This window comes from Crocodylus siamensis, chromosome 6, assembly GCF_052110815.1.
Source record: "Crocodylus siamensis isolate JL-2025a chromosome 6, ASM5211081v1, whole genome shotgun sequence".
Lineage (NCBI taxonomy): Eukaryota > Metazoa > Chordata > Crocodylia > Crocodylidae > Crocodylus > Crocodylus siamensis.
Window position 1 is genome coordinate 29,939,881 of NC_143400.1, and position 27,060 is coordinate 29,966,940.

At 47.5% G+C, this 27,060-nt stretch overlaps 1 protein-coding gene across 3 annotated transcripts; it reads right to left on the reverse strand.

Annotated features, from left to right (window-relative positions):
• Nucleotides 1-104: 104 nt before the first annotated feature.
• On the reverse strand, nt 105-26,869 carry DBNL (drebrin like). Of its 3 annotated transcripts, none has more exons than XM_090055483.1 (14): nt 26,650-26,869; nt 26,486-26,541; nt 20,552-20,664; nt 20,179-20,253; nt 18,927-19,073; nt 16,880-16,957; nt 15,488-15,639; nt 12,210-12,264; nt 11,577-11,651; nt 10,953-11,058; nt 6,990-7,127; nt 4,887-5,008; nt 3,305-3,404; nt 105-2,451 (listed from the first exon to the last, which is right to left on the reverse strand). In XM_090055483.1, exons 1-14 carry the CDS (start codon nt 26,730-26,732, stop codon nt 2,312-2,314), a joined length of 1,440 nt encoding a protein of 479 aa, XP_089911609.1. In that variant the 5' UTR covers nt 26,733-26,869; the 3' UTR covers nt 105-2,311. The 3 variants fall into 3 exon arrangements, with proteins under 3 accessions (XP_089911609.1, XP_089911608.1, XP_089911610.1); XM_090055482.1 differs by having other exon boundaries at nt 3,305-3,410; XM_090055484.1 differs by lacking the exon at nt 11,577-11,651 and having other exon boundaries at nt 3,305-3,410.
• Nucleotides 26,870-27,060: the final 191 nt, after the last annotated feature.

Here is a 27,060-nt window from a genome sequence, read left to right on the forward strand (position 1 = left end):
ACCTGTAGGTATGGTGCTGGTTGTTCCTCCCCAGGTGCATCACCTTGCACTTGTTGGACTATGAGCTAAACAGAACCAATCAAGGAAGATAAGGACAGTGCAAAGAAGTTGAATCACTCTTTATTTCTGTCCTCATAGCAGAGAAAGATAGGGGTGGGGGAGAATAGGGACACCTACCCTCAAAGCTGCTCTTACTGACAAAAAATGGAACCACCGGATGAAAGGCATGTGTTAAAATGGGTCCAGGCTGCCACTCCATTCTGGTTTTATAATGGAGTCTCTGCAGCTGATAATCTAAGTGGGTGACCATTAATAACAACCATCTTGGCATTGGAGGACAAGAGTGGCAATAGGCTGAACACCTGGCTTAAGAGACACCATGGCCAAGAAGGGCAGCTTAAATGCTTTCAGGGCAGACACAGGAGCTCAGCACTGCATATGTCCTAACACAGGAGCTTTTCTTGCCTAGCAATATGGAGCAACTGCTTTCCATTGTGAGGGCTTGAAGAGCAAAAATTCAAGCTCATCTCATTGCTAGCAACAGCAATCATGGTAATCTCTGGCCATCACCAATTCTAGGAATGAACAAGCCCCAGGGGGGTCATGCTCACAGCCATCACCCAGGAAAAGCCCTGTATTGTTCGGGTTAACACTCCCACAAGGGGAAAGGGAAGATGGTACAGAAAGGAAGATGAAGCTCACACAAAAAAGTCCTCAAAGCCTGTCAAGGCTGGGAAATAAGGCGATGAATGGCTTCTGAAGCCCCCAGGATTAGAATGGCATAGAAAATGTCTCTGAACCCATCTGGCTGCAGCTGAGGTTGGACTCATGAGGGGACAGGAGACGGGATAGTCTCACTGCAGCTGAGGAGAGGCAGCATCCAGTAACAGGCCTGTCAGACTGGGGAGAAATACTCCTCTCCAGCATCTTTAGGACCGTGACCTTCAGGTTTTCCAACCCCTTCCCCCACCTTAGAATCAGCCTTAATGAGGGAAACTTAGGGAAAAGGAGGCAAGACCAAGCAATCCAAGGGCCTAGATTAGCACAGTGAAGTGACTAGATTGAACATAAAAAAGATGGGGAAAAAAAACAGTATTGATTGCTGTGGGGAAGGTGGGTTTCACTGAGAAACCTTCAGTTCTGCCATGCTCCATTTCCCTCTAGAGTTCTCCTTCACACAGTACATTTCCCCAAATGGCTCTCTGTCCCAAACAGGGGGATGTTGGGGTTGGAGAAGACAGCCTTAAACAGAGAAGAGAAATATTTTTTTTTTACCTTAAGGAGGAAAAAACAAAAACCAAACAAACACTTAAGGCTTAATGACTGCTTGGAAATTAAGAGGTGTCTCTGTTGCTTGTCCACAGTGAAGGACACATATTGATTAAAGGAAGTCTCTTCTAGCATGTATATTGGTCCTATATATTACATCCTATATCTAGCTAACTGTTGCTCCATGTGTAGTGTTGCACACTGCCCCAGCTACTTCCCACAGAACAGCTGCAGGTACCTGCACACCTCCGCCATGTTAGGCTGCTATAGGGATTCCTCTTTTCCATTCCTTTAAAGCAGACATTAACACACAAACTCTTTCACAGTAGAAGAGAGATCACCTGCAAACATGAATCCACTGAGGCAGCAGGAACTGCAAGAGTCAGGATTCTGTGAGCCATCTTGACTTGACTGCATGCCACCTGTGTAGCTATTACGCTCAGCTTACGCATGTAATTTAAATTCGCTTCGCATAGCAAGATAGAACAAGTGATGCCATTAGAACAGAAACTCCCCTGCATTTCCCCTGCTTTTGGGTGTTCATCTCCACAGCATTAACTTTGTAAGGGCAGACAAGGATTCCGTCATTGATCCCAGTGGAGTGCCAAGTCAGAGCCTGTCCAATTAGCACTTCTGAAAGAATCTGGAAGTGGGGCTCCTTCCCTCTGAAGGCAGTGATAGAAGAGGAGAGTCAGTTCCCTGAATGCCTGAGCATAAGCTGTTGTCCTTCCCTCATTCCCCCAAAAGATGCATTTTTCAAAACACAAAAATAACAATAGGTAAAGTGTTCTGCAAATTACTAATACCAGTTTCAAACTTTCACATTGAAGTACCAGCCCAGGCACAGTGAAAGGGGGATAGAGAAGAGGATGTGCTGGGTGGCTACTGCAGCTGTGATCAGCTCAGGCCATGGCACTTCTTCAGGAAAGCTGCACAATGGAAATATTGGAGAATCAAATCAGATCTGATCAAGACATGTATGTGTTCATTTTAAAGGGAAGAGGGAAGGCCCTGTTCCCATCCTCACTCCCCAGCCACCCACTTATTCAATCAGTTCCACATAATTGGCAGGGAACATGCCAAAGTGGCCATCTGGACCATAGCCACGCCACCAGCCTTCATCAATCATCTCAATGTTGGTGATGATGTTCTCAGGGTCGAAGGAGATCTCAGTATCATCAGCTGTGGTGGGACAGAACAGGGAAAAGTTTAAAAAAAAAAAAAGTTGTCTGATTCCTCAAATAACTTGTTTAAAAAAACAAAACAAAACAGCAAACACTACAACACAGTAACCTCACACCTCAAAGTCCTATACTTCCTAAAACCCTTTGCTCCCTTCACTCAGTTGGATGCCCCATTTACTACTATGGCCAGGAAGATTGATCTGTTCTCTAAAAGATCTGGGTTGTTTTTTTTGGAATCAGTTATCAAATCACAGACTCGCCTGTTCCCAATCTGGGCTATTACTTTGGGCTGCTTTCAAAGCTCAGATCTGGTTCCTCCAACCCTGCAGAGCTCAAGATGTGTTGAGGTTTATACTAACAAACAGATGTATGCAAGTAAAGCTGTCACAAGCATTTCACCATTATCAAGTGCAGCCAGCACAAGCTGATTAGGAAGAATAAAACAGGAACTTCCCACTCCTTGTTAGTTAACACTTACATTACAGTAGCCACTGCATGTATACTAGACAGCCACTTTTCAGAGCAGAACTACACTTTCAGGACAGAGGGGACAACAATACATCTGACTCTTAGCTTTTGTAACACTTTTCACCTCAAGGTATTGACAACGTGAGGATTTGGCATGATATGCTAAAAGCTGAAAGGAAAAGGGAGCCATGTGGCAGGAAATTGGAACAAGAGATGTGAAGGAGCAGAGGCAGAAGAGACAGGTTCAATGCTATTTTTTAGCTGCATGAGTGCTTTTTGGGTAGAGGTTCCACGGAGGACAGAACACTCAATAGATCTCCACTGCACCACTCATAAGGCTGTGCTTTTACAGAAGGGGAAGAAAAATGCTAAATATATCATACCAGCTTGGTAGTCATAGAGTGCCCGGGCACAGATTCCTTTCCCCTCCAGGTCCTGTGTTTGGTGGTACTGAGCAGAGTAGTCATATTTGGCTCCATCAACCTGTTCCTTTACAAAGGAGAGTGGAGCGGAACAAGAAAAAACAAACAAAACCGTGAAACTGAAGTGAGTTGCTTTGGCACAACACCTAAGGGTATCTCATCCTATGCTCATAAACAAACTGAGTGGCTGTGACACAGCTGATTACATGGTCAAGTGGGTGGCAAATTGGCTTAGGGGGTCGCATCCAGAAAGTGATGGTGGATGGGTTGGTATCGACCTGGAAAGATGTAGGCAGCGGGGTCCCCCCAAGGCTCGGTCTTTGGACTACTGCTATTCACTGTCTTCATCAGCGTCTTGGATGAAAGTGTGGAGAGCACACTGTCCAAATTCAGGGATGACACCAAATTATGGGGGTAAAATAAACACACTAGTGGGATGGGATCGAATCCAGGCAGACCTGGACAGGTTGGAAAAGTGGGCAGAAAAGAATAGGACGCAGTTCAACAAAGACAAGTACTGCATCTAGGGAGAAGGAATCACCAACACATGTAGGCTAGGGGAGGACCTTCTCAGCAGCACAGCAGCAGAAAGTGTTCTTGGAGTCATAGTTGATCCCAAGATGAACATGAGTCGTCAATGTGATGAAGTAATTAGCAGAGCTAACTGCACTCTGTCATGCATTAGCAGGTACATCACGAACAGAGGTGATACTTCCCCTCTGTGCAGCACTGGTCAGGCTACAGCTGGAGTACTGTGTCCAGTTCTGGGCGCTGCACTTCAAGAGGGATGTGGAAAACCTTGAGAGGGTCCAGAGGAGGGCCACTCATATGGTCAGGGGCCTGGAGATAAGACCCTATGAGGGGAGACTGAGAGACCTGGATTTCTTCAGTCTATGCAAGAGCAGGCTGAGAGGGGATCTTGTGGTTGTTTACAAATTTGTTGGGGGGGGGGGGGAGGGGTGTAGCAAGAAATAGGAAATACTCTGCTTACCAGGGCACCCCTTGGAATAATCAGGAACAACAGCCACAAACTGACAGAGAGCAGATTTAGGCTGGACATCAGGAAGAACTTCTTTACAGAATGGATTGCCAGAATCTGGAATGGGTTTCCAAGGGAGGTGGTGCTCTCCCCTACCTTGGGGGTCGTTAAGAGGAGACTGGACAAGCACTCATCTGACCCCAGCGCTCTTTCCAGGCCCAGGGCAGGGGGTCAGACTCGATGATCTATTGAGATCCCTTCTGACCCTAACAACTATGAAACACCTGAGGGGTCCAGGGGCAGTCCTCCTCAGCCAGTCTGCAGTCAAACCAGCTGTTCCTATCCACCCCTGAACAGTATAGATGGCTACTGTTCAATGGAGGAAACTGTCCCTATATATCTAAATTTAGAAGATGCCTTGAGGCTTTTATGGGACCCCTCCCCCAAGCATAAGACAAGGCCAGGCTGCATTGTGTTTAATTTCCATAGGAGATGCCAGATTTTCTCCCACCTGCATCATGCAGGATGTTCCATCATCCCATTTGTATTTGTACTACAACCCACCTGAGGGGGTTCTTCATAGACAGACTCGTCTGGTGGTTCCTCGTATATATCTTCCTCTTCCACTTGTGCCTGAGAAATGGGGATGCTTTGATGGTAACTGGTGTCCTGCCCAGCAGAGTCACCTGGAAGGATATATAGAGTAATCCACCAAGTCAAACCAACTTTCTCCTCCCACCAGAATTGTACAGCATACATCTGTCCAAACTCATGGCTGAGAAGACAATATACTATTAAAGGGTCATTTATCATCAACAGCAAGAAACCCACCCTACTCTCTACTTACAGTGACATGCTCTGCAAAGCCACCTCTAAGACCTACAGTAATCCTACACTTAATTTTCAGGTCTTTTCCCTTACTTGCATGCTCCTCCTCCCCCAAACTCTAGCTCCCTATACTCAGGAAATTACTTCCTTCTCTCCTGCTTCTGATGGGGGCCTGGTGAATGCAGGCATGAGTAACTTTGCAAAACAACTGTTTTAGACTTTTTCCTGCCCCGCAATAAAGGGCAAAAGTTGGGGAAACTTAGACATGAATTCATAGGAGAGATGCAAGGAAAAGGGTGCCTTGGGGTTATGCTCAGTACTTTGTGGGGGGAGAGAGTAGAAGTTTTGAAGAGAGGTAGAAAAACTATCATCTGTGCAACTCGGCTTTTTCAGATTGCAGCATTATTAATTAGCAAAAATTTTTAAAGCTTGGATTCAGCATCTACATGCAGGGTTGCAACTAGCTGCTACTTTCGTTACCAGCAGCCTGGATCAATGATTCAGGTGAGGTTCAAAACAGCAGACAGGAAAAAAACTAAAACAGAAAATCACTTGGACCACAGCAGCCCCTAGTGGTAAATGCCTGCTAACTACAACTTGCACCATGGGGATGACTCCTTGGGTTCATTTGAGTGAGGAGTGTTGCATGGTAAAGACCAATTACTTCTGGGTTAAACAGCTGTGAAATGAGAAAGGGTCAAAGGCTCAGGCTGATTTTCAACACTAACCCTTCAGGGCATTTTGTCCCATACTATTTATTTGGCACCTTCCCTCCAAAAACTTCAGAGAAGCTTACAACAGACCCATTAAAATGTTTTGGTTAGTTGTTTTTTTGGAAAAAATAGCACCTTGGAGTATACCCCTCGGTGTCATTTAACTATTATCAGGTGCAGCCAGGACAAGCTGATTAGGAAGAATGAACTTCCCACTCCTGTTAGTTAACACTTACTTACAGTAGCCACTGCATGTTCAAAGTCCTGAACACCTGCTTGATTCAAGTGCTGTACAAAAAAAAGCCTCACCCAAACTTTATACACTGTGCTATTTAGATCATATTAAACACCCTTACATGGGAATGAATACTGTATACAATGCAGAGGAGTTAATTTTCTTATGAGGGACTTTGTACACCCTGCATTTGTTCCTGAACAATGGATTAGCAGAGCTTCCAAGCAGATTATTCCCTCTGAACACAAAATGAGGGAAGAGAAGGAAAACTGGAGGAAGCATCACCTGTATGTTTTTACCTAATTTATGTTTTAACCTTTGCTGCCATGATTATGGGATTGCTTGTGCCTGCAAACACTATGCCTGGTACAATTTACAGGACTGAGCCTAGGAAGAAACACCCCAAGGCAAGGGACTGTCACACACTTGCAGAGTGCCCTGCACTCTAGAACAGCTACATAAAACTGGGGCCTGAATACTGACTATCCACTACTCAAATTTAGATGATCAAGTGTTCTTTCCTCCAGGAAAGGCTTTTTAGCTCAGCAAAAGCTATTCACAAGCCTAGCTGACCATTCAGCTGCCATCTGAGTTATGGGTAAGCAAAGCAAGATGGGTTTGCTTCTGCTTCTCCAACATGAGTTGAAAACATCTTCTTTACCACTTCACCTGACCTGCAACATGAGGTAAAGCATGCTAAGTGTCCAGCCTCAAGGCAAATTCTTCAAGACACTATGGGCCTGTGAAGACGGGATGGACCTGAAAGTTTTAACACCACCTTAAATGTTAACTTGGATTCGAGTCAAAGCTCCAAACCCCAGCAGAGTCCATTGAGCACCGAGGTGGAAAAGCTTCCCCCTTATAGGCCTGGTATAAAACAGAGCAATATACCTGGCCCAGGCACTGAGGAGGCTGGAGGCATCTCCTGAGCAGAAAATGAATGAGATTCTTGCACAGTTGAATGGACCGGGGAAGGGGGCGTCTGGACAGGACTGCTCTCCTTCTGCAGGAAGGGGCTCCGTAGTTTGCCTGAGGAAGGAAGTCAGAAATACACAAGGTACTCCAAGCAAACAAGGTCTACTTGAGAGAGTGGGAAGAGTCTCCTCCCAACCTCTGTAGTTAACCCTTTCAAATATGCACTGCAGCAGTTGATTACCAAGGAGTGGTACTTCTCTGAGAAGTTCATGGGAAGAAAGTTTCATCCTTACTTGGATGAAACTCCCTCAGGCCTATAGAGTCTACTGGCAAATACATTCTTACTGCTTCCACTTCCCAGGGTCCTACTGAACCAGCAGAGCTTGGGCAAACCTACAGATACACCTTTAACAGAACTGCTTACCGAATTTTAAGCAATGGAGGCCAATAGCAATGGGACTGCAGAGAGTGCTCACGAGGGGTCAAAGACAAGGGTCTGATCTATGTTACAGGTCAATCATTTCCGAGGAGCAATATAGGAAAAGGAAAGACTCATCCATTTTATTCTACCCTACCATTCAACTCTGAGTTCGATCCAGGTCTCCCATTAACTCCTGAGCAAATCACTCCTACAAGCCTGTCTACCATAGCACCAGAACTGTAGACGTACAAAGCAAAGTGGGGTGTCCCTAGCTCACCACAACATGAAGACACCACAGTACTAGGGCTCACAAAAATCTTTCTAAGTGATCATTCAACTACCAAACCACAAATTTACCTTGGGATCATGGGAGCAGAAGGGATCTCACAGGTCAGAGTCTAGCCCCTGGTCTGTAGACACCAACATTTCACATGCACATTTTAAGACTAAGGAAGGTCAGTGAAGAGTCATTTCCTGCCATTTCTTCCACAGCTTCAGAGCTTTCTGCAAGCACAGTTGAAGAACCTCAAGCTGTACAGGCACCAGTTAAAGCAAGTTTCAGTCTGGGCTCCAAACAGTCCTGTGACTACGTCACAAGAAACAATTAAACACGTTGTTATATAACTAAAAACTTAAAATAGGCAGTGCTGAGTTCCTGACAAGTCCCACCAGGCTTCTTCATTTGGAGAACACACCATTTCTGTCGCGGGAAACACCAAGGCTGTCACCACATCTTCTGCTACCTCATTTCAGCACACAGGACAGACTGCTTAAAGAATGAAGCAGCTGGTCACTCACCATCAACGTGCAGCCCCTAGGCTTTATTTACTGCATCCCATCCAAATCTCCTCCATGAAAGGCTATTTTCTTCCTTGTGAGGCAATCTACAGCACCCACTGCCATCACACACTAGCATAACTCACTTCTTCACAATACCCCTAAGATGGGGTATTCAAAGCAACAATAGAGACATACAATCATAGAATATTAGGGCTGGAAAGGACCTGAGGAGATCATCTAGTCCAACCCCCTGCTTAAAAGCAAGACCATTCCCAACAAGATCCTAGCCAAGGCTTTGTTAAGCTGGGTCTTAAGAGTCTCCAAGGATGGAGAGTCCACCTCATCTCTGGGTCACCTGCCCCAGTGTTTCACTACCCTCCTAGTGAGAAAATTCTTCCTAATACCCAACCTAATCTTCCCTTGCAGCTTGAGACCATTGCTCCTTGTTTTGTCATCTGCCACCGACGAGAACAGTCCAGCTTCATCCTCTTTGTAACCACCCTTTAGGGAGCTGAAGGCTGCTATTAAATCCCACCTCAATCTCTCTCTTCCACAGACTAAATAAGCCCAGGTCCCTCAGCCTCTCCTCAGTCATGTGCCCCAACCCCCTCACCATTTTCACTGCTCTCAACAAGGACAAATGCAAAGTCCTGCATTTAGGACAGAAGAATCCCATGCACTGCTACAGGCTTGGGACCAACTGGCTAAGCAGCAGCTCTGCAGAAAAGGACCTGGGGGTTGCAGTGGTCCTTTTCTGTTGAACCTCATGAGATTTCTTTTGGCCCAATCCCCTGATTTATTTAGGTCTCTCTGAATCCTAGCCCTGCCCTCCAGCGTATCTACTACTCCCCGCCTGATCTTGGTGTCATCCACACATTTTCTGAGGGTGTACTCCATCCCATCTTCTAGTTCATTAAGGAAGATACTGAACAAAATCAGCTCCTGGGCTGACTCTGGCACTCCATTAGATACTAGCCGCCAACTAGACAGAGCCATTGATCACTACCTATCAAGCCAATGGTCCAGCCAGCTTTCTATGCCCAACCCATGCTTCTGCAGCACGCTTGCAAGGCTGCTATGGGAGACCATATCAAAAGCCTTGATAAAGTCAACATATATTACTTCCACTGCTTTCCCCATATCCACAGAGCCAGTAATCTCATCACAGAGGGCAATCAGGTTGGTCAGGCATGATTTGCCAACGATGAATCTATGGTGACTGTTCCTGATCACTTTTTCCAAGGGCTTAGAAATGGATTCCTTAAGGATTTGCTCCATGATTTTTCCTGGGACTGAGGTGAAGGTCACTTGTCTGTAGCTCCCTGGATCCTCCTCCTTCCCTTTCTGAAATCTGGGTACTATATTTGCCCTTTCCAATTCCATGGGACCTTCCCCAATTGCCATGAGTTTTCAAAGATAATAGCCAGTGGCTCTGCAATCACATCAGCTAGCTTCCTCACCACCCTCAGATGCGCTGCATCCAGCCCTGTGGACTTGTACACATCCAGCTTTTCTAAATAGTCCATAACTTGTTCTTTCACTACTAAGGGCTACTCTTGCCTTCTCCCCAAATTGTATTGCCCTGTGCAGTAGTCTGGAAGCTGATCTTGCCTATGAAGACCGAGGTAAGAAGAGGCATTATTTCAGCCTTTTCCTCATCATGTCACTAGGTTGCCTCCCCCATTCAGTAAGGGACTGGCATGTTCCTTGATCTTCGTTACTGACATATTTGTAGAAACCCTTCACATCCCTTGCTAGCTGCAACTCCAGTTGTGCTTTGGCCTTCCTGAATTCATCTCTGTATGCCTGAGCAATGTTCTTATACTCCTCTCTATCTGTCATCTGTCCAAACTTCATATGTCTAGTTCAAGTCAGTTTTCCTTGTAACCTCCCTCTCTAAAAATAGCATTGCTGGTTTTGGACTAGTAACCACTTCAATACAGTGGAGACAACATTTTCCATTACTTCATTAAGGTCATGTCTACACAAGGAAGTCTCCTTGGAGTCAGTCAGAAAACAGATTTCAAACAGAACACCTATTCCTCATCAACTCCCTGTGCGAATTCTTAATTTGTAAATCGGAGTAACTGAGGCCAAATTGGATTAATATATTAGCAGAAGGGATTAAGCACTTCCCAGATAAGACCAGGAAAAGAACATCCACACAGAGCTCATCAGGTATAATTGCTTTGGTGAGGCACTTATTTTTCCAACTCTTAGGTACCACACAATGTTGTTTCTTATGGGGTATGTTGACAACAGGTATTGAAGGCATACCCCAGGGTAGATGAATTACAGAAGTTGACTAGATCACCACATGGCTTTCTGCATAGAATCAGATTTTAAAGCCAAAAAGCCACGTGCAAATATTAGTCACCAAGCATGGAAAAAATCTCATTCTCTGCTGTTTAAGTCTGGCACAGTTGTTAGCAAGAGCCTTATACTAGGAAACATTGGCAAACAATTCTAGACATTGCTCTGCCTATAGTGCAAGGCACCGAGGGTGCAATAAGAGTATTTTCAGTACTTAGCTTGCTTAGGCAGGATCTCACTGCTGCCTTTAGGTGTGCAACTTGAGTGCTAGCCCAGATATGATGGCAAACCTTTCCATATAATAACTCCAAGCTTTCTACACATATGTTTTTCCTTGTGCTTCGTTAACCTGGCACTGGAAAATACCTTCCCCAGGAGGCACCGTAACTCTTGAATCTAGGAGCCAATCTAACCCCACTTCGTACCTGGCTGAGAACAGACAGCTGTTGTTTCTGCAGACATGGACCTTTCCTTCTGCCGGAAGATGTCCCGTGGGTTCACAGATCTTTGTGCTATAAGTGATGCTGCTTCCTGTGATGGAAGAAGGGCACACACCTTAATCCAGATGAAACAAAGTTACCTATCCAAATGGAAGCATGGGACAGTATGGAGACTGAGAAGCAATTTAGTCTCATGCATCTACAATGAAAGGATGTTTTGAGATCAGAGTGTAATAATAAGCAGTCATGCAACATCCTAGGATCACTCAGTGTTACTGATTCCCCTTCCCTGGAGTAGCTGGGGAGGACAAAAAACAGCCTAGAAAGATTGTTCCTTCCTGCAAGAAGATAGCAGTCTGTATTCCAAGCCCCAAAGAGGAGAGCCAGTTTAAATCACCGTTATGGCCCAGCATGAAGAAGGCTTCTGAGAAAATAGATTAAGGTGGCAGGATGCAAAATATTTACAACACAGTGGTGCCAAGACTCATGTACAGCATATGTAGAAGTGGCAAGAAGAGCATGGTTTGCATAACAGTTCCCATGACCACAGCTTAGTGTCTGCTGATAGGCACATACAGTAGATGCATCTGAGCTTCTTCCCTCACCTACCTGAGCCTTCTCCACAGACTCGCTCCTTCGGAAACCCCTCCTTTGCCTGGCCTCGTACTCTTCTTCCTGCTCCTTCTGCAGCATGAGACAACCCCTTTACCCTCACAGCAAGTCACATAGCTAGTCAGGAACCCCTTGCTTGGCTCCTATGGCCACAGCCCCCTACCACTAAGTAAACTTGGCTTCTTCCAACCCCAGAGGCATGGGAACAAGGGACAGACACTGAAAGCATGCAGGACAGTAAACAGCCAGCCAGCCAGCCAAGTTCTGGAGAAAGAGGCTACACCTCCCACAGCACCCTATGGGAAGTGTTTGGACCAAGTCAGTCTGTCAAAGCTCCTAATCAAGTGGGAGTGCTGGAGGGAGTGGCATCAGTTACCTTCCTGACTCCTAGCCCCATCATGCATGACAACTCAGTATCATCAGTGTAACCTGGAGGGGAATCATGTTCCCAATAGCACCAGGGCTGGTTAGGTTGGTGCCTGTATCTGGAGCTCCTACCAGTGCAGTCCATACAATATTACTCTAGGACAACCCAACTGTTGGTGGGCAGTGGGAAATCGAGGTTCTCCCTGCATTTCTCCAAGGTTCATTTGTAACAGGCCATGGGAATCAGTAATCCTCAAAACTCACCCATTGCTGCTTCTCCTTGTCTCTGTTCTGCACTTCCTGCTGCTGCTGGAATTTCCTGCAGTTATCAAATGACATACTGTGGTTAAACAATAACGAGGCTGAGCCGTTCCCTCCCTCTCCAGGGCCAAGAAACCCAGCTGGCCTGGATTCTCCAGCTCTCTGCTGCTAGGCCCTAGCCACAGAGAGCCTAGCTGTGGGATACTGACCAACTAGTCATGGCAAGTCATGCCTGACCAACCTGATTGCCTTCTATGATGAGGTGACTGGCTCTGTGGATGTGGAAAGACCAGTGGATGCGTTGTATCTTGATTTTAGCAAGGCTTTTGATACAGTCTCCTACATCATTCTCCTGGGCAAGTCAAGGCAGTTTGCAATGGACTGTTAAGGTGGATAGAAAACTGGCTGAAGCATTGGGCTCAGAGGGTAGTAATCAACGGGTCAATGTCTAGTTGGCAGCCAGTATCAAGTGGACTGCCCCAGGGATAGGTCCTGGGGCTGGTTTTGTTCAATGTCTTCATCAACCTGGAAGATGGCATAGAGTGCACCTTCAGCAAGTTTGCAGATGACACCAAGCTAGGGGGAGCAGTAGATAAACTGGAGGGTAGGGCTAGGATTCAGAGTGACCTAGACAAATTGGATGATTGGGCCAAAAGAAATCTCATGAGGTTCAACAAGGACAAGTGCAAAGTCCTGCACTTAGGACAGAACAATCCCATGCACCAGTACAGGCTGGGGCTGACTGGCTGGGCAGCCGCTCTGCAGAAAAGGACCTGGGGGTGACAGTGGACAATAAGCTGAATATGAGCCAGCAGTGTCCCCTTGTTACCAAGAAGGCTAATGGCACCCTGGGCTGCATTGGTAGGTGTGTTGCCATCAGGACAAGAGAAGTAATTATTCTCTTTTATAAAGCACTGGTGAGGCCACATCTGGAGTACTGTGTTCAGTTTTGGGCCCCCCACCACAGAAAGGATGTGGACAAAATTGGAGAGAAACCAGTGGAAGACAACACAAATGGTGAGGGGCTGGGGTACATGACTTCTGAGGACAGGCTGAGGAAGCTGGGCTTATTTCGTCTAAAGAAGAGGAACCTTAGAAGGGATTTAATAGCAGCCTTCAACTATCTGAAGGTGTGGGGGGTGGGGGCATCAAAAGAGGATGGAGCTAGACTGTTCACGGTGGTGACAGATGACAGAACAAGGAGCAATAGTTCCAAGCTGCAAGGGAACTTTAGGTTAGGTATTAGGAAGAATTTTCTCACTAGAAGGGTAGTAAAACACTGGAGCAGGTTACCCAGAGAAGTGGTAGAAGCTCCACTCCTGGAAGTTTAAGACCTGGCGAGACAAAGCTTTGGCTGAGATGATCTAGTTGGAGATGGTCCTGCCTTGAGGAGTGGGGTGGACTAGATGATTTCCTGAGGTCCCTTCCAACCCTAGTTTTCTATTATTCTATACTGCTCTGCCTACCATGATGCAGAACTACAATTCCACAATGGCAATCTGAGGTTTTAGAGAACCTCTCCCCAATAATACAAACAAGCCTTTCTTTGCCAAGGATCCAATCAGTAGACCCCCACCCCAGAACTCCTAAATCATGAACCCCTTCTTGCCAGAAGGAAAGGGCACCTTTCAGAGGTTTAAAACCTACCCCAAATCACACTGTGACCTCACACTAAAAAGTTTAATGGTGAAGAATGCTATAAGCTTATAATACTATAAGCTCCGCACATAGAGCCCAGGAAAAAAGGAAGGAAACAGTTGCATGCCCCAACTTCAAACTCAGCTACTTTCCTTTCACTGTCCACAGGGCCCTTAGCCACCCCCTCATGTTTACTATCCAGGAAGTCAAACTCCAGGCCTAGTTAATGGGTTATAAATTCTCACGGGATGTCATGGCCTTGATTAACTGCATTGCCAAAAGATTTGTCTATGTTTTGTATTAGGGTGCATCATTGAAGTGAGAGGGAGGGTCAAACCAACAATGGCTGAAAAAGCATTTATTGTAGCATTTAGGAAGCCACCTGTGCATTCGAGATCTGTGGCGTCAGCCCTGGTTCTGGACTTGGCAGTTGATTCTAATTACCCATCTGAGGTATGCACGAAGCTGGATGTTGGGGTAGTACTTGGAAAGGCAAGGGTTCATGAAGGGCTGTGACTCCATCCACCCCTTATCCGCAGAGGCATCTACTATAGGGGTCTGCAGGCTATCATGCTAACATACTCAGCATGCACAGCAGCACAGCAGAACCATGCAGACAAAAAGGAGAATGGCATAGAGAGTGCGAGAAGTGCACCACATGGAAACCATCTTCTGTGCCTGTACTCCGTAACAATATTGATGGTGGCAGTGGACAAGGAGCTGTAGTCCTCTGAAGAAAATGTGAGTGTTGCAGTCATACTGCAGGTCCAGTAGGTTCTGTCAGAGGGGCTCTAAGAGAAAGCAGCTCCCCCAGGCAGAGGCACAGACTGCCCAGATGTCCCTACTCCTGGCTGGGGACAGGACCACATGAAGACTCACAGGTGAAGCTGCCCAACAGTCAGAGCTTGTTATGGTACCATTGAGGCAGCAGCTTTGCCATCTGGGACCTTCCAGTGAATTGCCAAAGCAGTAATCCCACTCAACAACTCACCAGGCCCTTCAGATCAGGTGCTTCAATTTGAACTCTGCCCTCAGAAACCTTTAGACAGGTTAATGCTGTACCTCTCCCAGTACAACTACTGGATGTTGGCGTTATGGAGAAGCAGGGCACAGTGGTGCATTTGGAAGGACCCTCCAATGCAGTTAAGAGACTGTGGATTGAGGCTGGGTTGTATATTTGTCCCAAGAGCAAGTGTTTGGTGGTGAACAGCATGAGTACACAGAAGCAGGAGCAGAGACCAGGCTAGACAAGAACCACCGCCTGAATAGAGACTTCCTGGAATTGCACTGTCAGGAAATGCACTTGAGAAACTGAACTGAAAACAAATGCTACTGTGCATGCACAGAACAAATCTGCAACTCCCTGGGACCAGCTCAGCAAAGTTGGTTTGCCTCCTAGCCAACAGCAATGGGGGAAGCCAGGGCTGATGGGCAGGATCAGGAGACACTGAAGTCTGAGTGGGATGGGCAACGAAACAGTCTCTTAAGTCAGGTTGAGTTGGTTATATATTCCTCAGCCCTCCCAAGCAGTACTGTCAGCCTAACTGCACCTTGGGCTGTAAAAAACAAAAGCAGGCCAGAAGCAGCTCCAAGAAGGAACCTGGAAGGCTATTAGAGCTTCTCTGGGCAAAGAAGAGACTCACTTCTGAGCATCGATCTCACTGGCTCGCTCCTTAAACCTCTGCTCACGCCCAGCTGCCTCCTGCAGCTCCCGCTCCCGGTGCTCTTTTTCCAGCTGCCGGCGCTCCTCTTCTGCTCGCCTCTTCTCCTCTAGCCGCCGGTTCTCTTCATCTTTCTGTAGGAAGGAAAGAGACCCCACACCAGCTTTGGTTTAATGTCAAATGAGCATGGATGAGTGTGACCCCATCTCTGCACCTCTTGTCATGTCAAATGGCAACAGCACTTTCTCCCAGATTGCCCTGTTTCTGTTAGGTCAGCGTCTAAATGAGGAGCCACAGGGCTTGGATCAGACAAGGACAGGAAAGCATGGAGCACTTTGAGAAGCACATTTCCTTTGCAACATCCCTTCTCTTCAAGGGCACCTGCTCAAGTCTGCTTGTTTAGTTCAGGGACCCTAAGGACGTATCAGGTTCTTCTCTGCTGCCAGATGCAGCAAACCCACTTAGCACCTTCTGGAGCCATCCAGGACACAGTTCACTGTCTGATTAGATATGGCCCCGGCTACAGCCAACTCACCGCCTCCACACTGCTTCTCGGCATCTAGAGTGGAGACCAACACCTGGAATAGCTCCAAGTGACCACAGCCACCTGCCCGATTGACAAACAGAACCCAGGAGTCCTCTGGTCTATGCACTGGGTCCCCATCAAGAAATCTCTATGGGATTAACCCTAGTAACTGAAGACAAACCTCCAAGTTCATCAGCACAGCCTTCCACAATAGCTATGTTCAACTGCAGCCGTGAACTAGCTGCCCTCACAGGAGACTAGAAGGGAAGATAACGTCACAAAGCCCAGCCTGCTCAGAACCCAATGCCAGCCTCCCTTCAGCTTCCTCTCAAAGCTCTTTCCACACATGTCAGTTGTTAAGCTAGTCATCTCTGACACTGGGAAAAGCAAAGCTATTAGCAATTAAGCACTGGGACACTTCCATATCCAGAGGCAGCACTGCACAGAATTCACCTAGAGTGGCACGGAGGGATAATAACCCAGATAGAAGTTGGCTTAGATTCAGAAACGTGCAAGGCTCCTGCTTTTTCTCAAAACACAAGAACTCTATTTCCAACCCACATGTGCCTGTATTTTGGGTTCACATTGCATACAAGGACTCCTCTGTACAGATCCAAAAGGGACTTTGTGAAGACAGAACTAGAGAACCTTTTCTAATCACTTCTGTTGATTGTGAGCCATCAGCCCCAGGAGAAACAGTCCTCCCCATGCCTTCAATCTGGTCAACACTGGGCAAGAAATGCAGCCTCCAGGAGAAGGCAGGCCAGAGGCAAGCAGAGAACAACCGAGATAAAAATCCAAGCCCCCGAGCCCAATCCAGCCTCATCTCAGTGATCAAAACAACTCACCTCTGCTTTGGCCCAGAAGTTGTCTTTATTGACTCTCTTGATTTCAGACATTGCATTTGTCTTCTGGTACACAGAGCCCTGGAGGAAAGTAACAAGATATATACAGCTGATAAACAGCCTCTGTATACTGGGAAACTGGTGCTTGGTGACTAGTAACAGACTGGCAACCCTGCCCAGTGGCACTCTTTCAGACTTCTACCTGGTCACCTACTGGTTCAAGCTGCACAACAGAATGATGAAGCATCTGGAACCGGCTCAGTTCTCCCAACAGCAGACAGGCATCCAAGAAGGGAGTCCAGCGGTTTATAAAAACCACGTAATAGCCCTGACAAGCCAGAGGCTGAAGACTGGCTCAAATAAGGAAACAAGAAGTGGTCACCTGCAACTTGCATTTCATCTACACAAAACTGACAGAATGAGGGGGAGAAACTGCCCAAAAGGAAGAGGTTAGAAAGCAAATTACATACACACTCCTCAGATTGAGTTGTCATGTATATTTAGACAGACCAAGCCCACCCCATGTAATGGGAGTTGTAGAATTGAGTGCTAACCTTAAAATAAGCCCCCAACACCAAGAGAAAGTGGGAAAAGAAGATACAGATGTGAAGAAACAGTATTAAGAGAAGAGTTTGGAAGGTTACGTACCACTAAGTGCCTAAGCAAGGCATTAGGGTCAAACTGTTACCTACCTTAAAGTGTCTATAACCAAGGTGTCACAGCATCTACAAGGGTGCAGAGGTCCCTTTCAAGGGTGCTTTTGTGTGTCTCAACGGTAGCACTATTAGGTGTGCAAACCTGATCCATAAGATACACCCAGGGATCTCAAACAGGAATCTATTGTGTCAAAAACATTCTAACCTGCTAGAGGCTTTGAATTCTTTGCAACAGAACCGTGCTATTTTCCTGCAGTCAAAAAGAGTAAGCGAAACCAAAAGTTGGCATTGAGGGGTGCCTTGAGCCTCAAGAAGATTGAGAAGCACTGGTCTGTATCATTTATGGTGTTTTGATGGCTCTTGTAGTACACCATATGCAAGGCCTGGTCTGGAAACCAAAGTACTGTTGTGCAAGACTTCTGTATGTTCATTTGGTATTTGTGCTGCACCAGCAGCAAAGAAAAACTTTTCAACATTTTTTCTACAAGAGGCATTAGGCATCCTTAACCCAAAGCAGTCAAAAACCTTTTGGCCAAGCTATACACTTGGGATATAGGAGATCTTGGGCCAGGTTCCAAAGAGTGCTTGTTCTGAAATCCAAAGCAGCTGCTCCAACCAGGATAGCAGCTAGCTGGTTTTGGGGACAGAGACAGCCAGCTAAGAAATTGCTCTCCTGGCCCCAAAAAAACCTTTTCAATATCAGCACTAAAACACTTCAATAGAAAAAAAAAAAAAAGGACTGTTGATATTTGCTTACCAACTCTGCTGTAAACACTTAAAAAGCAATTAGTTTTGATTTACAATGAACTTGTGGCTGCATTAATTGCAATTATTCATTAACCTTCAATTTTGCCACTGTTCATGGACATGTGAACTGAAACTTTATGCCAGGGCACTTTATACTTTCACATGTTGTGGTAGAGACTGGAGCTGCATGGATTATTTGACTTCCTTTTTCCTTGGTGGGGTGGGAACAACCATGTCATCAGTCTATACCTGCCTTTCACCACTCATGGGGTAGAACATTTCCACACCACCCATATTGTTTAAATATTATGAAGACCACCTTTATCCCATCTCCATTCATGGCCCTGTTGATGGACAGAGTTACGTTGTCTAACAAAACGTTTAAGCCACCTGAAGCAGAAGCTGGTCTCCTATTATGTCCCACACCAGTCAGTCATCGCTCCAGAGAAGACACCACCACACACAATGGTCTTGGGGAGTACCACAGCTAATAAGACCAAGAGCACCAGCTCCTCCACTCATTTCATCCCAGCAAGAAAAGGGTTATACCAAGTACTCCAGCAGCCCACTCCACTGCCCACCTGAATTAGTTCCCCAGCCCTGGAGCCCTGGCTCTGTGAGATGCATCCATCTCCTGGGAAACTCACCACTGGAGCCTGCGGGCCGGAGTCCTGGAACTTGCTAGATTCTCTATGGAAGTTGTAGTTTGCGCCAGAAGCCTTGGCAACCTTCTCCATGATGGACTCAGGTTCCACATCCTCTTCTGCCCGAGCATTAATCGTTACATGGGCACCCTGAAAAGCAGCAGCAGCACCATTGGAACACGTCACTGGGGCCTGACAAAATATCCCACAGCAGCAAGGGAAGTGGGCTGGCAAGATCATCACCTTGAGAGGGGAGGTGTTTCTGAGACAGGCAGCTCTATCCATTCACTTGCAATGGCTGTGTACAAGGACAGACACAGTCATTAGGAACTGCCCAGAGGGAGGTTTGGCTTGAGGGAAGCTTTAATTAGCACATCCAACTGGCCCGTCAGTCCCCTTACTCTAGCTCCCGATGAGGACATCACCTTTTTGCTCGAGAGACGAGAGTTGGGACCTAGCTGAAGTCTCCAGATTCCACCTTAATATAGGACAGCAAGTATAAAGGGAGCAGACTGAAATAAATAGCCACACATTCTCTGTCTGTGACTCTGGCCCTCTAAACCCCTTTAAGTAATGCCCTGATTTGTTAAATGGCTCCTCATTTGTTTCCTATGACAGAAAACAAGCAGCTTAAACTATTAGCTCATACAATGCACCCTAAAGGCTAGTCCTATAATCTGATACTTAAATAATAAGATTAGAGAGATAGGGTGTTGGCAGCCTCTCCTTCCTGTGTGGTCTCTCATCTTTCCATTGCTTTTTAACAGTGGAAGGTTACTATGCCAAAAGCCCCCTTATAGACACAGGGCTGTTCTATAAACACTGGGTATTTGTCAGAAACAAGGCACAACAGGATGCACAACAGATTGGCACTGCAGGTGGCTGACACCTTTTGGTGGCGTAAGCAGGACCTTTTCATGCAACACCCTGTTGTGATGTCTTGTCCCCTTACAGCTCTGGGAAAGTCAGAAAGGTAATAGGGGAGCAGCTGGAGAACTGCAAGGCTCCCTCAGAGCCAGCACTTCCCAGAAGGAAGGGCAAGAAAGCCAGAGCTGCAGATTGCAACAATAGAGAGGGAGGGTGAGATGGGCATTGCTTTCCAAGCCCTGGTGGCCACCAGGCAACACTTCTCTCTCTTTGAAGACATGTATATCTGTGGGCATCAGAGCATCTCACGGGCCACACATTAACATCAAAACAGGTTATGGACCAGACAGAGGTCTAGGGAAGAATAAAAGGGAAAAACTGTCTGTACCTTTAAGAAGTTTGCTACAGTGCTGACATGGTTGGCACAAGCTCCTTTTCTCACATCATTCACACCTTCACCAGTCTGCAAAGAGATAGCAGTCAGTACCCACAGTTAGGGGAGTTCATATTAAAGCCTACCCTTTGTACCAGGACAATACCCAGATAAAGGTGCTGCAAAGCTGAAGGCCACTACCATCAACATCGCTAGGGCTAGCTAGACTAAGGGAGAGAGGCCTCGTGCCACGTAGCGGTGCGTGACAGTTTCAAGTGGCCATTTTGGGGATCCTGTGGCTCAACAGATGCCTGCAAATGCAGGTGAAGCCCTCCCAGTGCCATGTGCCCATAATTTTAGTGTTAAGGGAGCTAGGAACTTTACATACCCAGTTGATGAGAACATATTTGGGCAGGCCAGAGTTGGGATCCTTCACCCGGCAGAAAGCATACATCACCTTCCCACTGTTGAGCTCCTCCACCATTTCCTCCAGGCCACCATCTACACCATCACCACACCAGGGAGAAAAAGGAAGAGAAACAGGACATCAAAACTGACCCAACCATCCCAGGCTTAAGTTTGGGGGATGGAAGCCAACTAGAACCCTGCCTGCCAGGCTTGGCAATGCAGCCGGCTGAAAAGAAAAGAACAAAACCCAGCCATCAGTTGCTTTCATTAACAGCAGTGTTTCCATGAAACAGGATCCATCCGAGCTTCTACTTACTGCCTCTTCTGATCCCCTGTTTTATTTATTAGCAATTCAAATGAAGGTACCAAAAGCAAAGGCCCTAGGTGAGCTAATAAGGATATAAATGAACACAGTTCAACCAAACCTCTGCTCATACTTCCCCAGGAGCTCATCCTCTAAGCCACCTTGCTCCTTCCTTTAAGATGCCTTCCACCCTACCAGACAGGTTTCTTTTGCAGCACATCCACAAAGTTATCCAAAAAAACCCAAGTTTGGTAAGCAGTGGGGTAGGGGAGCACACTCAAGTCCCAGTGGCCTCACCCTGCCTAGCTGCCCTCTCTCTTTTGGTATGAGGTGTTAGGACTGAAAACTAACTATAGCAATAGCTTGTGAGGAGCAATGCCTTAGACAGGCAGATTCCTTTTATGGTGTTCACATCCTAGACCAAGAGGCAGCCAGAACAAGCCACAGCACTTGGGTCCCATGGTCCCCACAGGATGCATGACCACCTTCCTGTATTGCAATGGCCTAATCGCCAAATGAAGCCATGCAAGGCCTGCAGCTGAAAGGGTAGCCGTTTCCCAGTCCCATGCAGTACAAAGCTGACTGGGTTACTACTTTGATACCACATGATGCTGGAGAAGGGGGGAGGGGGGGGGAAAATCCAATCAGCAGCACCAGCTAATTAGCTGTATACACACCTACAGAAAGGAAGAAATGCCACCACCTCTTCTAGCTGCTTTCTTTAGTCCACCACCTCCTTGGCCTCATCTGACTTGCACTGCAGCCAGTTTGTTCCCACTTTCCCCCTAATCTCAGTTAGACATTGCCACCAGTTTCTCTTCCTCAAAGAGTTCTTCTGATCAAGCAGATAATCTGATCAAGCAGTCTCTGCAGACTGCCCTATGGTTGGGTAAAGTTGTAAAATCCTTATACAAGGACTTCATTTGTTTGGTTATGGGCAGTCCCAGCCTCAACAAGAGTTCTCCATTTACAACCATGTCACTTTGGCTCAAGTTCACAGTGAAGCCCTCAGCACAAAGGAAACCAAGTGGCAGCTGTTTGCATGTCACAACAGCTTTCACAGCATCATTAAACACCTTCACATGGTGAGGGGGAGTCAAATGAAAAGTCGGTTTTCCATAAAACAGATGCAAAAGTATCTGCAACTTGCAAGGTACTTCTTTGCAAACAGTAATTAATCCTCAAAGCCACAACAGGTGGCTATAAAGCTCCATCATGATACTATAACCTTAGTAGGTACCTGCACCCTGTTCTCAATTATTTCCATGTGCTGCTGCATCACTAGGACTTTTGTCATTCATTTCAAGGGGATCAGACTATGTTCCTGATATGTGTAAGCCAGGGCAACAGAAGCAAAAGCTTAAGTAGAAGAAATCACCCTGCTTGAGATGGGACTGACCAGGAGGGTTCTGGGTCAAGCTAAAACTGCTGCTTAGGGAAGTGTCCCTCTGCCTGTTCCTTCTTTCCACTGCATTCTCACAGCAGTCAACTCCAAACTAGAGTAAACTGTGCTAACAGGAAACCAGACTTCCCCACAACTCCCTGCACCCACATATGCTGTACGCTGCCAGCCTGCTTGCAGAATGTATACAGCAGCCTGATCTTCAGATGCAAGCCAGGAAGTGAAACACTCCCATGCACTTCAGACACCTGCAGTTTTTCAGCACTTCTCTCAATGCTTTCTCCAGCATAGAATCATGTGCTCCATAAAATTCACTTTACCACATACTTTATGAAACCCCAAACCCCTCCTCTGCAAATCTGCCGCACACTACCATGAAGGCCCCATGCAGTTCTAAAATAAGGGATCATCTTGTGCTGTGGCATAATTTGAGAGATTATCTGGATTAAGCAAAGACTGCCTGAATGCTGCTTTCACACAGATTGTCTGGGAAATATTAATATTGGCTTCCCAGTGAAGCCCTCATCTTTTAACAGTACAGGCCTGTGTTGCTAATCCTGGAGGATCTGAACTAATGAGGGATTCCAGTTCCAAACAGTTCAGGTACACACCTGACAGCCGGCTGCAGGACCACCCACAAGCTCCTAAGCAGCAAAGTGCAGCATTAGGCTATGTACTCAGGGAAACTCCTCTGTTCCTTTCTAGCCTTATAAGGCCCAAGGAGGACAAGCACATAGCAGCTAAATCAAGCCCAGGCAAGGGGCGAGAGTTCAATTTCAACTTCCCTTTTTTGGTGGATCAGCAAGAAAACTCACATTTGGTGTGCTGATGCAACATAGCATTTCTCAAAAGCCTGGACCATAAATAGGAGCAAGACTTCAACTTCAGCTCTCCCTGCAGCTGTTAAGGCTATACAGGCTCCCCGACAACTCTTGCAACTTGAAGTACCGTGGAGAAGTCTATCCTCAAGATTTTCCAGCACTGACAAGGCATTTCATCCCCAGCTGCACCACAGAAAAGAATATACCTTTGGGCAGTAGCTAAAACTCTACCTCAGTTAAAAATAAGGGCATGGGGGGAGGAAGAGAAAGCTAGAGTGGAAAGCATAACATTACAACACTAACCACAATGCCATGGTAAAATTAAGTGCTAGGAGCGACCAGGAATGTAACATTAAATGTTGTGGTGATAAGTTTAAAAAAAAAAAAGCAACAAACCAAAACACCTACCAATCCTAAGCACTCTCACATGTTAGAGAAATTCCAGCAGTGAAGGTCCCTCCTGCAGGGCTGGCTTAGCCACATTTTAAATCAACATAAAATAGCAGGCTGAGCAGTAATTATCCAGACACTAGTAGCAATATTGGTTAAGATCATACTTTTAGATCTGCACTTGAAAACAGGACTAGAGTTCCTCTCCCCCCTCCCCCCCACCAATCAAATATTTATACTCCATCTCTAAATTTGGCACAACCATTTCAGAGAACAAAGCAGTTCTCCGTGTGATATTTTTAGAGAATTATTCACTAGTTTTCACACAGGACATGTTCCCAACTTGCCCTTTTTGTCCCTGTGGTCTCCTCCTTTGGGGTTTCTCCAGTCCCACAGCCCAAGTCCCTGCCACCACTGAGCTTTATATACACACTGAGAATGAACACACCTGAACCTCATAATAACCAGCACAGTAGGATTGATACTCTTCTATATCATCAGCCAATGAATGCAACCACTCAGGTCCAATCAACTATTTCCATTCTCCAAAGCAACTGGGATCAAACTGGCTCTGTAAGGCAGCTGCAATTCTTCATCTGGACCTGGGCTTCACCCTTCTCCTGGGGTAGAGACATGGCAGATCACAGAAAGCACCTCAAAGCTAGTTTTGGAGAGATCTTGTTCAAGGGCACAGGCATAGTATAGGCCCAAGATTCAGCTACCAAGATAGAGGCTGAGAACTAACAGGAAAGCAAGCACAGAGCATGGCTGCTTTACAGAGAGCAGACTTGAGCAGACTCCTTGGACTCTCATTTCTACACCCTTATCTCCGTTCCAGGTGGAACATGACCCTCAGGGGGTTATTTTACATTCATGGGAATGAGCAGGCAGATACAAACCATTAATTCTGCCTGGCACAGGAACTTGCTAGGACAAGCAGCATTCAAATGAAGGCCTCAACAAACTCACTCTGCAGTGGGCCCGTGACACCCGACAGCCCTGTTCTGACCAACTTCTGACAAAGGTTCATGCAAAACAAGCTGACAGCAGGGCTGGCAACACTTCCAGCTACCACCTCTCCCTCTCCTCCCGTTGATAGGAAAGGGACCAAGGAGGAAACATTGCAGGAGTCTCAGCTAAGCTCCAGATGCAAGTTTCCCCCTTCAGACAAGAGTTTGTCTGCTAGAAACAGAGTCTTGAAAGCTTAAGACTGGGGAAAACAAACAAACAAAAATAAATAAAAAGAAGAAAGAAAAAAAAAATCAGCATCTCTAAGGGCTCTGGGATATGACCATGCACCATATTTGCTGTGTCAATGTTTACCAGCTGATTGTAGCAGGCACATTATGGGCAGGGAGGAGGAAGGCTATGCCTGGAGAGACTATGAGAAAAGCAGAAAGGGCAGAAACAGGACATGGGACTAGAGAAGACCAGAACATCTAGCCTCCAATTAGCCAGGAGGATGGCAGGCATTGACAGCCCTTACATACACACATTCATCACGACCCTAAAGCTCCTTGCAAGAAAAACACTTGGAGTCAAGGTTCCTAGATACCTCAAGGCTGAGGAATTAATCAACCACTACTCAGCACCTCATCTCCGCTCTTCTCCCATTCAAATACCTCTCCCATGCCCACCATCTCCCCATCCGCATCATTAATTTGAACCAAAACAATACCAACACCAAGGCAAGTTTCACTTCTTTAATTGCCACAGACCTTCACTAGCATAGATCACCCACACACAGCTTGCTTGCAGCTGCCAAACAGCTCACAGCCACCTTCTTCAGTTCAACTCCACCCATCATTTTGCCTTAAGCCCCAATATAAAACCCAATACAATGCCTGGAAGCTGTGGCCTTGAAAAAGTATTTAAGTCACAGAAACATGTAACCAAAGCTGGCCACGCTCACAGGAGCCTGCAGGTTCCTGACTGGGAATGTGGGCTGCAGAAAGGACCTAAAGCCAATGAGAATAGCTGGGGGCTGAAAAATGCAACCAGCAGTTTCTTTGCCCTTTAAGATGCACTTGGGTAGGCTCTGAAGTTTAGTCATCTCACAGGGGAAACAGGCCAAACACAGAAGGCTGCATAAAGCCAGGAACAGAAGAAATTTTGTATCAACAGCAATCTACTACTGGATCCTGACTTACCCCCTTGGCTGTGCTAGACTTACACTGCATTTATACAACCTCCAGGATCGCTCAGATACAGCAGGATTTAAACAAACACTGAAGAAACAGGGTATAGGGGAGAGGAGGGGGGTTCTTGGTTTTAAAACTTCTTAGGAAAAGAACTACAAAAGCTGTGAGGGGGGAAAAGGCAGACTATATTAGCCTCTTTTCTGAGTGCAATGGAAACTTGTACTCATTTTACATGCGACACAACAGCATTGGCTTATTCACCGTTTCCCAGCTGTACACAAGATGCAGCAGGTACCATTTCTTTGCTCATTGAGAAGTGGGAAACAGACCTCCATTTTATAGCCTCTGGCCCAGTTGAGGCATCCTCTCTGCTGCCTCACCACATCCGAGGCAGCAGTGTTGGACTGAAACCTCACAAGAGAGCGAGCTCCCTTAGGCAGCAGCTGCTGATGAGAAAGCAGAAGCTCCCCTTCCAGACATGGGACGCTAGGGGCCAGCCTGGGATCCCAACGTCCCACGGCGCTGCCCCGGGGAAAGCGATGCCAAGGGCCGGCCTGGGGTGCCACGGCGCTGCCCCGGGGAAAGCGATGCCAAGGGCCGGCCTGGGGTGCCACGGCGCTGCCCCGGGGAAAGCGATGCCAAGGGCCGGCCTGGGGTGCCACGGCGCTGCCCCGGGGAAAGCGATGCCAAGGGCCGGCCTGGGGTGCCACGGCGCTGCCCCGGGGAAAGCGATGCCAAGGGCCGGCCTGGGGTGCCACGGCGCTACGGGCGCTGCCTTCCCCTTTGCACGCGCAGGGCAGGGCAGAGCAGGATCCCCCTTTCCTTGGAGGGCCGCCCCGGTCCCGCGCGCACTCACCTCCGGTGCCGGCCACCCGCAGGTCATTGCTGTTGCCTTCGTAGGTGAACAAAGCCCTGAAACAAGCAGCACATGGAGACAGCTCAGCCAGGAGGGCATCCTGGGCGGCCCTGCAGCCTGGGGCTGGAGCCCGCCCCCCGGCCCCGCACGGGCGCGGCGCTCACCAGTCGGTCGCGCTGGCGGCGGCCACCACCCGGCCGTAGGCCTCCTGCAGCGCCGGCCCGTTCCTGCTCAGGTTCAGCGCCATGGAGCCGCCGGCCGCCCTCCCGCGCCGCCGCCGCCGCCGCCTTCCGGCGCCGCCCCGCGGCCCCGCCCCCTCCCAGCCGGCCGGCCGGCCGGGGCTGCCCCGCTGCCTCGGGGCGACCCCCCCCGCGCCAGCCCGGGGACCCGGAGCGCTGCCCAGCGGCCTCCCGGGCTGGGAAGGGGGCAGGCCGCCCCCGCAAGCCCCTTGGCGGAGGAGGCGGGCTGCTGGCCCTCAGCAAGGCCCCCGCCCGCAATAAAACGCAGCTGCCCCTCCTGGTGTTCCTGACAGGGCCCTCGTGGGCCGAGCGGAGGGTGGGGAAGTAGGCCCCCAA

Coding starts and splice junctions, on each gene's coding strand:
- DBNL (XM_090055482.1), bottom strand. CDS start 26,732: ATGGCGCTGAACCTGAGCAGGAACGGGCCGGCGCTGCAGGAGGCCTAC. Junction 15,640..16,879: donor ACTTCTGGGCCAAAGCAGAG/GTGAGTTGTTTT, acceptor TCCTTCCTACAG/AAAGATGAAGAGAACCGGCG. Junction 12,265..15,487: donor AGTGAGATCGATGCTCAGAA/GTGAGTCTCTTC, acceptor TGATAACTGCAG/GAAATTCCAGCAGCAGCAGG.